Below are 12,323 nucleotides of genomic sequence, written 5' to 3'. Positions count from 1 at the left end.
GTGTTCTTCTGTGTTCACTGTCTTCAGACCAGTCTGTTTGCTTTGCACAGAGAATGGTGCAGCCAGGAGGGTTTTAGCCTTATTTAATTTCCCCATTCTTGATTCATAATTTTAGCGTCGGCAGGAAAGCCTTTCTGGGCTTGCTGCCTGGAACGTAGCATCAGGAGTCTGTGTTTGCTGGCTTCCTGAGGTACTGTCTTGCAGGTATCCTACCTGCCAAGAATAAGAAAGCAAGAAACATCAGATTAGTTTCCAGACTGAGCTTCCTGTCTTCCCCTTGGAGAGCAGTCCACACCACTGCCACGACGTGCAGAGTCTTCTCTAGCCCACCTATGAAGAAGCGTTCTGGTGTGTGCTGCTCTTTTGGTGCTAATTAGTGTTGGCTGCCTGCAAACACATGCTGGAGCAAGTAGAAAGGTTGGGTTTCCACAGTCCACTGCTAATGTAGAAACCTGCTAATAAAATAAAGAGCTGTGTTGTTCCAGCAGGAACAGCATCTCGTGCAGATGTTCACTGGAATAAAACTTGCAGTTCCTCAACTCTGCAGTAGGCTTGGAAAGCACAGGGACAATGATCAGTGTGTTACCTATAAACTGGTTTCTGCTTACAGTCAGACAGCCTCTCAGCTGTGAGCTGAGGGTGTTACACACTTGTCTGAAGCGCTGGCCCCCTCCAGAGCCACAACACTTGCCTAGAGGGATCTGAGTCTTTAGGAGATTGCCTGAGGTAGGTTCATACTGGGAGCAGCTCCAGAGCAGAAACAGAGCATTTATCATTGCTTTCTTTGGCAGTGTACCCCAGGCCTGACCTTCCCATCACCAGTAACCAGTCACAGGTCGCTCAGCCAACCAGCCCTCCCCAAAATCCCAGGAAGGGGTTCTGGAATGATAATAGAAATTATGTTTCTTTTTTTTTTATAATTGAGTGGAATTGTCAAAAGGGGTTTCAGTAACATGCACATAAATTCCTTTGAGCTAGACACCTACATCAGTTTTGTTCTATGTGGGCCCCTTGTTGCAGAGCTGCTCTTCTCAGCTGTCGTTGACAGACAGTGAATGAGAGAAGAAAGCCTCATTACCCCATCCCTGAGTCATCCTCTTTCTCCTTATTCTAATTATAGCAACTTGAGTTCAAGTCCATCAAAGTGGAAATTACAGTTTCCTAAAAATGTGGTGGAAGGCAGTAGATCAAGAGGCTAACTCTAGGCAGTGGCTAGACCGCATCAGGATATGGTGTGGTGAAGATCTGAGGGTGATAATGTGCTGTAATACAAGGCAGAACAAGTACAGTAGAATACAGCACGACTGCCCTTTCTTCATAATTGCCACACTGTGGAAAAAGTGGAGGAAAACAAAGCCAGAAATGTCTGTTAGTCGTTGCTTATTTGTCATAGGGAAGACCTGAAATTGAGAATGCTGATGATGATCTCCAGGAGGCAAAGGCAGTGTTTCCAGACTGGGGCCCACAGTACAGCAGTGCTGATAAACTGGGTTATTCCCTTATTTTTCAGGGAAATGTTAGACAGCTGTAACATAACTTCTGTCTGTGTTCCTTCTGTGTTCTAGGCCTCCCTCAGGTTGCTGGCTGAAGATTTTGGTGCAATGGTCAACAACCCCCACTTAAGTGATGTCCAGTTCCAGGTGGACTGTGGGGAAGTCCTTTATGCCCACATGTTTGTGTTGTACGCGCGATGTCCACAGGTCGTCCAAGTTGTAAGTACTGCTGATGTACTTTCCTCCTGTGCTTCAGGAAAGCCCATACTGCCCGCCTACAATCAGTTAATGTGACAGAATCAGCACAGAGCACTGCTGGGCATAACAGCAAGTGCCTTGGGACCTGCAGTGGTTTTTCAGCTTAGGAAACCAGAATCGTGACCAAGTGGTGGAAAATGTGGTACTTTATCTGAGGACACTATGGGGAGGCAAAGATCCTTCCTTGCATTCTGCCTGTGAGTAATGGAGGAAGCTTCCTAAGTGCTTTTTGCCCTGTCTCTTTTCCTGCGAGACACCAGGAGAACTAGAGTTTTGGCAGTGCATCAAGGGTAGGTAAATTCAAAACAGATCAGAGGAAGCTTGCTTGTACAGAGGTATAGATAACACTGGAAGTTGTGCTCTGGGAAGTAATCTGATTCCAAAACTAACTGGAGAACTTTAAGACCATCTTTATATGTGTAACTAAAAGGAGTAGTTAAACTTGGAAGCCAACAGCTGTAGGGTCAGGAAGGAAATGCCCTGTTCCATATGAAGCTCTGCATAACTGGTCGTCTTAGCTTCCCTCTGAGGCATCAGGTCCTGGTTCCAGTGTAAGACTTTGGTGAATGAAAGGAGTTAAGCTGATAGGAACAAGAACTTTGGTGGTGTTGTTCCTTTATTAGCAAATGGACATCGTTTTCTTTCCTCTTACCCCAGGTTCACAGCCAAGGGTTCTTAGTGGAGGAGGATGGGAACGCCCAGACACGCCGTGTGCTGCTGAGTGACGTGACAGCAGAGGCAGTGTCTGCATTCCTGCGGTACCTTTATGCTGCTGATGCTGACATCCCTGCTGGGGTGCTGCCCCAGGTGGGCACTCTGGCTGCCAGGTTTGTGCCATGAGCATGTTTTGGATCCTCTTGCGCTTTCAGCCACACAGATCCCAACCTGATAGCTTTCAGTACTGTTTTAGTGGTTTACAAATTCCATAATCCTCTGCTTACATCTTAAATGAAATTTGCACATAAGAACAACCTACCCACATCTTTTCCACAAGTCTCTCTTCAGGTTGTACCTGTGTGAGATATTCTATGTTCAGTATATGCTTAGAAGACTTTTTGCCAAGAGTTTTGTCTCAAGGTGTTTATTGACAGCCAATGATGAGCATATCTTCTATATGGGATTCTCAAAGCTTTGCACTAGTGATGCACTTAACCTGAACAACACTTGCAGAACATATTGGATGCTTAGAACTCCAGTGTGTTGTGTCAGCCATGCTCTCAGTCACAATCCTAGGTGTGTGATAAGTAAAGAGCTTGAAATGGGAGCAGTTGCTGAGATACAGGGGGAAAATGGTTGGGTCTTGCTAAAATGTATGTGCAGAGCTGCCCTGTTATTCCTAAAAGCCACAAAGCTTGCACGTGACACACATTATCCAGCACCAGCCATTCCTTGGGGCTCTCACCAGTGCAATTGGCAAAAGGGGTTTAGTGTAGTCATGTACCTGTTTAGTCTTCAACATAGAAAAGGAAGAGTGAGCCTGATGCTTTCATGTGAGTGACACCTGGAATTTCAGGAGTATATTGGATCTTGTGTATCTTGGGAAAACAGCATCCTCATGCAATTTCTTTACAAGGCTCACAAGAGTGATCAGGCAGCCAAATGGTGAAGTAATACTGAAGGAGGAAAATACTAACATTACTATTATATCCTTGCAGGTTTGGTGTGAGGGAACTGATGGCAAAGTGTGAAAGCAACACTGAAGAGAGTCAGCTGCCTTCTGCAGCGGATTCAGAAGATGATCTTATCTCTGTGACGGGTGACAAAGATTGTGAGGACAGAGCTGAGAACTTCCAAGACCTCTTGAAGTCGATGTGGGTGGGTGAAGATGAGGAAGAAGTAGCTATGCTGAACCCTGAATGCCAGAAAGAAGATGTGGTGGGCGAACAGGAGCTGGAGGAAATCTACGAGTTTGCTGCAACTCAGAGAAAAATGGTTCAAGGTGAAACAGAGGGGAGCGAGGGAACAGACTGCAGCATCTGCAGTGATACTGAGGCAGCCCAAGGTACAAACCAGCAAACTGAGGAGGAAGAGGTAAAGAGATCTAAATCTGCTTTAATAAGCAACAGCTTCAAAGATATGAGGGATGACAATGAAGTAGAAAAATCTAAATGTGACTTGTCTGCACAAGAAGAGAAAACGCAGGATATAAATAGGTGCAAGAGAATGAATGATCTACAGACCACTTTTGTGCCTCACCACAGTGAACCTCAAAAATGGGACATAGCATCCCATGGTGCCACAACTAATGAAGGAGAGACTGTTAAGAGATGTGAAGGTGTGAAGGATAACAAGTCATCTCAGGTCTCGCATGACGAGGCAGATCACTGTGAAAAACAGTTACCAAGTTTCCACAACGATACTAATAGAAATGAAAGTTATGAACACTTGTTTTCTCAGGGAACTCAGGGAAGGTACTGTGAGCCTTCTCCATTGAAAGAAGTTATCAAAGAATTAGGGAAGGCTCCTGGTGAAAAACATGTTGATGTGGGTGATTCACTTCTGTACAGCAAGTCACAAAAAGATCTCTCTCCACAGAGGAACAGTTTTTGTGGGAGTCCTGCTCCCAAACCTTATGTGCCCCTTTTTCCTGCTGTTGGCTCTTCACCTGCATCTCCAAAATCAGAGAGAAGTTTTGCTAGCGAGCATGTGTCAACACCAAAGCAGAACAGAAAGGAAAAGTCATTCCCATCTGATGAAATACACTTTCAGAAAGCCAGCGAGCTGGGGGCTGCATCAAGAAACAAGAACATAATTTCTCCAGCAAAGCTTCCCCACGTTGATTTAAACAAGGATACATATGTCCCAGTGTTTTCATCACTGGTCATGAGAACTCAGGATGCTGCAGTTCAGGAGAATAAGGAGGGTGATGTTATTGTTTTATCTTCTGATGATGAAATGGAGTTACAACATGACAAGAAGTCGCCAGAGTCAGGCTCTGCTCTAAAGAAAATGGAGATCTCTGGGCAACTGAAATGTTCAAATGTAGAACAAGGTCCTGAGATACCAAAAGCTGAACATAACTCATCAGTCACTGACACAGAGCAAAGATCAACCCAGGTCTCATGTGGCATTACAGATACAGTGCATATAAGCAGTGATGTAAAGATGTCCACTGAATTGTCTCCCAGGAGGCAAATAGATGTTTGTATGGAGAGCAAACAGAGTCCAAACCTGAGCCCTGAAAAAAGGCTCAGTCATGAAATGTCTTTGGGTACAGACAGCTCCTGGCTAGTGCCAGACACACCGGTTCTGAGCAAAAGCAGAAGCTTCTCAACACAGACTCAGGTCACAAGTATTAATTCTTTAAAGAGTCCAGGACCTAAACTCGGCACAAAGAACTTCGCAGCAGGTAATAATAACCATGAAATGACTGGAAATTTAATAAAAGTTCATGAAACAACATTGTCAGACAAACATTTGCCTATGGAGAACTCAGTGAGTGAAAGGAGCCCTCCCAGCAGCCCAACTGTGGGATCATTTTCCATGAACTGCCCCCCAGTTTCTCCAGAGGATCCAGTTCTGCTCTCCCCTGGCCACACCAACATAAAAAACAAATGTGCCAAGATCTCATCTTTATCCAAACCTTTGCCTCTGTGCCATGAGCAGTCATTGGAAGATAAAACAAATACCAGTGTGGTTGAGGTAGAGGACACTGAAAAGGAGATAAGTCTGCCTTCTTTGAGCAGCAGTGTCTTGCTTTGTGGTGAGCCCCCAATCCCCGTTGATGACTCCTGGCATGTTGAGTATCTGTCGCCAGTCAGAGGTAACAGCCAGGACTCCAACCGGGTCAGCCGTGCAAAGACCAGCACCACCAGCAGCCCCAGAGCTGGCTCTTGGCAAGAGCAGTGGGAGAGCCCAGCGCACGTGCAGGAAATTAAGGGCAGTACCCCTCTTCAAGGAAGTCATGTTGGCAGAAGAACAACTTTGTTCTGTCTTGAAAAGAGTCCTATTGAGGCATGTTCATCAGTGGGCAATAGACCAAGTTACTTGAACTCCAAAATCTGGGATGACTGGAATGGAGAAGATGAGGAAGATGAATTTCCAGAGATGCTTCCTCTGTCTCAGAGGTTGTCAGCTGCAGCAGGTGCCCGTCAGACAGATGCTGTAAAGACTCCTGGTGAGAGCCTGTATTGATACTAGATTTTTTGGACTAGGTTAAATTGTTTTAATTTTAAGTGATCATTTCACCTGAGGTTTGCCTGATATATTGAAAGGGTCTTTTTGCCTTCTGGTCTGAAGTAGTTGTCAGGGCCAGGCACAAAAAAGGTGCAGTAATCTTCTGATGTGGGAGAGAGCATATCTAAACATGGGATTCGTGGAGCATAGCCACTTGTATTTTATTCACAGTGATTCTGTGATAGCAGTGGTACTCCTTGCAGAAGCTACAGGTACCTGGAGGAAAAAACCTCACCAGAACAGAATGAAAAACCAGCCTTCAGCTTGCATGCCAGTGGTATTTGCTCCCTGTAGTAGTGGGTGCTCTGTGCGCTCTTGCTTTTCATGCATTCATGAAGTAATGCTTGTGCTAATGTACACGAGGACATGAGGTAAGCAGCACAGTGGTGCAGGCACAGAGGGTTGCTGGTGTGAGTGCCTGTCCCTGCCCATGGAGAGGCTTCATGCATGCTTCCCTGCAAAGCTCTGCTGATGCACTGCTCTCTCGTGCTGCCCTGTCTTTGCTGGTTCTGGGCCCCTGCAACAAACCTCTGCATGCCTTACACAATGTGGTTACTTGTGTGGTTCCTTCCATCTGAGACCAGATCTCATTGTATCTAATTAAAATAATTTATTATGCCATATTAAGTGATTAGTTTAACGTGTGTTTAGAATATGACGTGAGGCTGTGCTTCACAGTATCAGTAAATTGGTGTCGTTAAATCAGTATCTAACTCAGGAGCCCAGAAGCTTGACTTGCTCAGTTTCTTCTGCATCAAGTTCCTATTATGAAATTTCTTTCCTGGGAGACAAAACACTTCATGGAATTCAGTAAGCATGGGTTTTTAAGTGCCTTGTAAACATTGCCTGTTCTAGCAAAGGCCTGAATGGGCTTCATATTCAGACATGACATATATCTTAATTTAAGCTGTTTTCTGATTTAAAGTAAATAAAATACAAGTATCTCAGTTTTGAAAATAAGAAGTGTTGGCTGTTCTGTACAATATGAAGCTGAGTAATAATTAAAACACCTTGTAGGAAAGTAGTGCTACTTAAATGCTTATTATATGATACTAGGATACCTGCCATTAAAAGGGAAGACACCAGCCATTTTAAGTCCTTTCTGTGCTAATTCTGATCATGTTAATTTCATTCTGCTGCAGAACCTTCCTGTCAGGAGAACGACAAGTCTCCCAGCACTCCAGTGACACCAATGCCAGCTTACTCCATGATGGAGACCCCCCAGCTGAAGAAGGAGTTGAGCAGGTAAGCATTACCTCTCTTTGTGAGCAGAAACTCGCTGGCAAATAGTGTGAAAGAAAGTGGAACTGAAACCTGGGGAAGCTCCAGGCAGCATTTTTTGAGGTCACAGTCATACTTTGCCAGATGACCACTGGATCTCCCAGCCTGAGCTGTGACAGTGGGAGGTGAGCTTTATCTTAACCTAAGCTCCTACCTTTCTCTTTCAGATTTGGAGTTCGCGCTCTCCCAAAACGCCAGATGGTGTTGAAGCTGAAGGAGATATTCCAGTATACTCACCAGGACGTGGACTCTGACTTTGAGGATGAAATCCCATCTTCCCAGCCTCCCCTGCAGAAGTCCCCAGCCAAACATTCTAGGCAGCCAAAGGCAGACCGGGCGGGAGGTGGAAAACGTGCCAGTGCCTCAAGGGCTGTGGGCAAAAGGAAGCAGGTTGCTACAGCTTCTTCAGTGCTCCCAGTGCAGGGGGCTGATGATGACCTTGTTGGATCCCATGAAACGGGCTGTGCAGCACCCAAGGAGGGGACTAAAATGACCCATCACCCAGAAGGAGCTGAAGAGCAGAAAAGGCCATCTGTATCTCCAGAGAGATGGTCTCTGGCAGCTGATGGTGAGGAACCAATGTTATCAGCATCTCAGGAGTCCACAGTTTCTTCATTGGATGGAAGTGACATCTCCTTTGGTTCACAGAGGTAAGGCAGCAAAACACCAAACAAAACAGTCAGTGGTGCATGAGGGAGATGAACTAGGAATGTGGCAAACAGAGGTGAGTGTCTGTGTGGCCTACAGTGGCCCAGCCACCTCCCCAGGTGTGTTATTTGAAGGTCAACACAGTCCTACAAAAGAAATGGGGTTTTTAGTCTAATTCCTAGTCCTCGGAACACAAAAGTGCTTGTGGCTGCACGTGGGCAAGGCCCAAATCTGGCATGCCTGGTCTCCACAGGTTAGAGTGACAAGGAGCCGTCAATGTTGACTGAAAACCTGCAGCTAGAGCACAGGGAGAGGATGGCACAGCACTACTCGAGAGGCTGCTGCAGTATGGCAGCAGTAGGTGCTATGGATGTGGAGCAAGGAATGCCAGATGGCTCTGGGGCTGGGTGAGCAGGACCAACGCTGTTGTGGCTGGGATGGGTCAGTCTGCAGAGCATGTGCCACGTTCTGCTTCACTCATCTTGTGGGTGCTGGCATTGGAGAGTCTGTGATACTATAGAGGGTAGTCACAGGGGTTGGCCACCAGGGATTTGGGGAGCTCTGGTCCTGTCCTTGATGGCATTCTTTCTTTGGTTTCTGGTCTGTTTGATCTTGCTTTTAGTTCTTTCATGAATGGATTTGAAGCCTGTGCTTTTCAGTCTGAGGAGGAGGAAGAGGAGTTTCCAGCATCTCAGGCAGCAGCTTGGGAAGAAGAAAAGATGGAGGCAGTAAGGTGCTATATCCGCTCAAACACAGCCCTGTACAACAGGATTCTCTTTTATGAGCCAATTGAGCTGGCTGATCTGCACACAGAGCTCAAACAGAACGGCATTAAAATTTCCAAGGCAAAGCTGCTGGACTTTTTAGATGCTCACTGTATCACATTTACCACGGCTGGAGCCCGGAAAGAGAAGGAAAAGAAAAAGGGTAAAAAAAGACGGAGGAGACGATACTGAATGAAGCCCACTCCTCCATCCTGAAAATCTTCTGCGTGGAGGCCTTCCCGACGAGCCGGAACCGCTGCTCCCGGCTGGAGCTGGCGGCCGTGCTGTGATCGGCGGGTGCGCTGCTCCTCCTCGTGGCCTGCTCTCGGATGACATGCTGCGGAGTGGAGCCGAACGGAGCTCCCTGTCCCAACCCTCTGCTCCCAACTGCACAAACTCCCCCAGCCGCTGTCCTGCCTTCAGCACACAGCTCGTCGGGAGCCTCTCCCCCCACCACCTCCCGCCCCGATTTTTCCTCCTGTGCCTTTTCTTTTCTCTCCACTTTTCTAATAGGATTTACGTCCCAAACTTTTCTTCATGTTGGTGCTTCTAGAGGCAAGTGCTTCACACAGTGGCACCTGCCAGGACCTTTTCCCTGGCGTTGGGCTGTGAAACTCTTCACCTTTCAAGTTCCAGTACAGAGTAGAATAACCCACTTGCAAGAAACTGGTCCCCTTTCACCTGTGTAAAGCACTGAGTGGTTACACCCCCATGACTTCCATCTTCACCAGCATGCGATTTGTCCTGCTGATTGTTAAGGCAGGGAGCATTGTGGGAATACAATGCCTTCCTTCCGTCCTTGGTTCAATTTGCAATCTCTGGTAAAATTCCTAAATCTGTGTTTCTTAAATGGATGCAGAACAGTGGAGATGTTTTTCTAGTCTCTGTGATGGCTCCCAAAAGCACCCTCAGACACCAGATGTCATGTGAAAGTCCCTTAGAGTTGAACATTCGGTCATGTGTGTTCACTTGCATGCTGGATCCATGTTAAAGATACCATCTGCTTCATTTCTGAGTGCCATTTACCTTGTCAGCCTAGCTCTGTCCTCCACAGAAATGTTTTTAAGACAGTATTATAGTGGCCGCTGGATCGCTTCAGCACTTCTTACACCCTGATCTAAACCCACTTCTTTGATCAGTGTCGTTTCCAGAGTGGACTGATCTTAGGTTGTAAACTGTCTGGGACTCTTGGTGATGTCTTGGACCCTAAACTGTCATCTTTTATGTATTTATTTTCACAACATCTTCTGACTTTTGTTGTTCTGGCAGTTCTGAGTCTGCAGAGTCTCACTGAACAAAATGAACTCAACATTTCAAAATAAGAAGCTGTATTTCTAAAAGTATTTATATATTTGGAACATGTAAATATTTTTATTTTTTATACCATATATCTTTGGGTTTATTTGATTTATATGACATACAATAAAAAATTTGTAAGGTACTAATGATAAATTATAAGTAATGTCTTATGACAGGTCGGGGGTGCATTCGAAGCAGCAACATTGGGTCTAGTGGAGAGCAGTAGAGTCTGTGCCTGTACTGACTGAAACCCCAGGCAGAGAACTGGAGGAAGAGGAGTTGACATGGGCACCCTGCAGGAAGGAGAGGTGGGAGAGATCAGCCGGGGGAGAGCCCAGTTCATGTGGGCTGTGCAGCCCCAAGGTAGGGGAGACCTGGGGAAAAGGAGGGGTGTCTGCCAGGAGGATGGGCTGTGGGAAGGGTCTGGTCTGGCCTCGGAGGGAGGGCTCCTGGTAGAGAGGAAATGGGTGGCCACTGATGAACTTCTTCTCTGTCAGGTGTCCATGGCAGGTACAGTGGGGGGGGACCTCCTAGCAAAGCCTTCTGTCACACGTGAATTTTCAGGAATCTGGGATAGTTTCCTTCCCTGGCTGTCACATCACTTTTCCTCTCCCACCTTCTTGTGCAAGAGCTGACTTTAAGTGAAAAGGACAAGGCTGGCCTGAAGTGGCATTCTAGTAAATGTTGTTTCCCTCAGCGTACCGTGTGTTTCTCTCTCACACTTCATACATGGGAAAAACTTCAGTCCTGCTCACCAGTCTTAATATGGGAAAATAAATAAGATCCCTTCCCAGCTTTTTTGTTCTCTTTTTAGGTAAGACTTGCATTTACAATCAAAGATTTTGTAATCGATTATTACATCTTCAATGAATGTGGTGTCACAATTCAGTGGATATAAATTACAATCATCTAAGTAACACTGCGTCATAAAGAACTGTTTAGCACGTTATGAAAAAAATGTGAATTTTAGTCACTGAAAGTGTCTCCATCCTCCTGTCTTTGTCATCCTTAAACCTTGCAACTGGGCAGCCTCTGCCTAATGCAGAAAGATGATTTTAAATACCACATCTGTGCTGTCGAGGTTTGGAGGTAACTGCTTTGTGGGCGCTTGGCTTGATGCTTCCTTGTTGCTGCTGCTGTCTCTTGTAATTCTAAAACTTTCCCCAGATGATGAGAAAAGGATTAAAAATCTTTTAAGGCCTTCAAGACCACAAGGAGGTACCTGACATGCACTGCAACTTCCCTGACGGAAATCATTACATTCCCTGCTTCATTAACCCGTAAGCAAAGCCAGCCTCCCCAAGCTAGCACCGGTGTTGCCATCTGCCAGTGATGATGTGTTGCCAGCCAGTTCTGTTTGTGTATATTTATGTGTTTTCTTGCCTTCGTAATGCAGGCTCGTTTGTCTTGGAAAATACATTGCTATCATTTTTATTGCCAGTTTGTAGTAACAGCTATCAAAAATATTTTGATACTTCTGTTTAACACTTCCGAGGTTGCAGAAAAAGCAAAACAAAACCAACTTTTCAACTAAGGTATTGGTTGCTTTTTAAGGTAAAGAAAGGAGCAGGTATGTCACTGGCACTGCACAAAGCTTCTGTCATGCCAATATACACCATGTGAGCCCTGAGCGAGCTTCAGAACACACCGCTTATAAATTCACTGTGACAGTGAAATGATCAGCGGGACTATGGGTCATCCTCTGCAGCTACCACCACGTTGATTTGTGTACTGTCATGTTTCCTGCCTGAAAAAACAGCCTCTGTAGGTTTATTCTGAAAAGCTGTGCTGCAGATGTTTACATACGTTCTCACATCTTGCATGTGAGAAGAGAGCTGTTTTCTTGCACAGGCACAGTTCCGTGTGTACACGTATTCCAGAACGTATTCCCTGCCAGTTTTTAGATATCAAAGGGATAAATCCAAGAGCAATCCTTCCTGCACTGCTTCAAGGGGACTGGAGCTGTTCTGGAAGTGCCTTTCAAATGTACTTGTTTGGTTTTCATATCGTTCCACCATAAAATTATTTTCAGAGGCATTGCATGTATGCTGCTGCTTGTTTAATGAAACACGAAGCACATGGGAGAGGTGATGCAGCCTTGAGCAGTAACACATTTGAGTCACTGTCCCCCAGAACCGGGGTTCAGAGGTACCTGCAATGTTTCTCTGCCCAGGTTCATTGCCTCTCCAGCTGCCCTAATGCCCAGTCTTGTAAGCTTAGCGTGCTCAGGAATGAGCTCTCGCTATGGATTTAAGTGATTGCTGAGGCTTTAAGTTCGTGCCTAAGCTCAGCCTTTCCCAGCACCAAAGGCCATGTCCCTGCTCTTGGGACCTGGGAGGCTCCAGCAGCCTGCAGTGCTCCGGCGGGGTCCCCGTCTCTTGGAAGGGCACGCAGCCCAGCTACA

The 12,323-nt window shown here is 46.0% G+C and overlaps 1 protein-coding gene across 3 annotated transcripts in view; it reads left to right on the top strand.

The window, feature by feature from the left end:
• Positions 1-10,651, top strand: part of SLX4 (SLX4 structure-specific endonuclease subunit) — a 31,896-nt gene extending 21,245 nt beyond the window's left edge. For 2 of the 3 annotated variants that reach the window (XM_030484798.2, XM_030484799.2), the window contains 6 exons: positions 1,566-1,712; positions 2,409-2,578; positions 3,407-5,868; positions 7,070-7,172; positions 7,376-7,858; positions 8,479-10,618. In XM_030484798.2, coding sequence (XP_030340658.1) covers positions 1,566-1,712; positions 2,409-2,578; positions 3,407-5,868; positions 7,070-7,172; positions 7,376-7,858; positions 8,479-8,812 — 3,699 coding nt within the window. In that variant the 3' untranslated portion in view covers positions 8,813-10,618. Of the gene's footprint in view, positions 1-1,565; positions 1,713-2,408; positions 2,579-3,406; positions 5,869-7,069; positions 7,173-7,375; positions 7,859-8,478 lie in introns of all 3 variants that reach the window. The other variant, XM_030484797.1, reaches the window with a different exon arrangement.
• Positions 10,652-12,323: the final 1,672 nt, after the last annotated feature.

This window comes from Strigops habroptila, chromosome 4, assembly GCF_004027225.2.
Source record: "Strigops habroptila isolate Jane chromosome 4, bStrHab1.2.pri, whole genome shotgun sequence".
Classification (NCBI taxonomy): domain Eukaryota; kingdom Metazoa; phylum Chordata; class Aves; order Psittaciformes; family Psittacidae; genus Strigops; species Strigops habroptila.
Note: the sequence above shows the minus strand (reverse complement) of the source record. Positions and strands in the feature narration are given on the sequence as shown.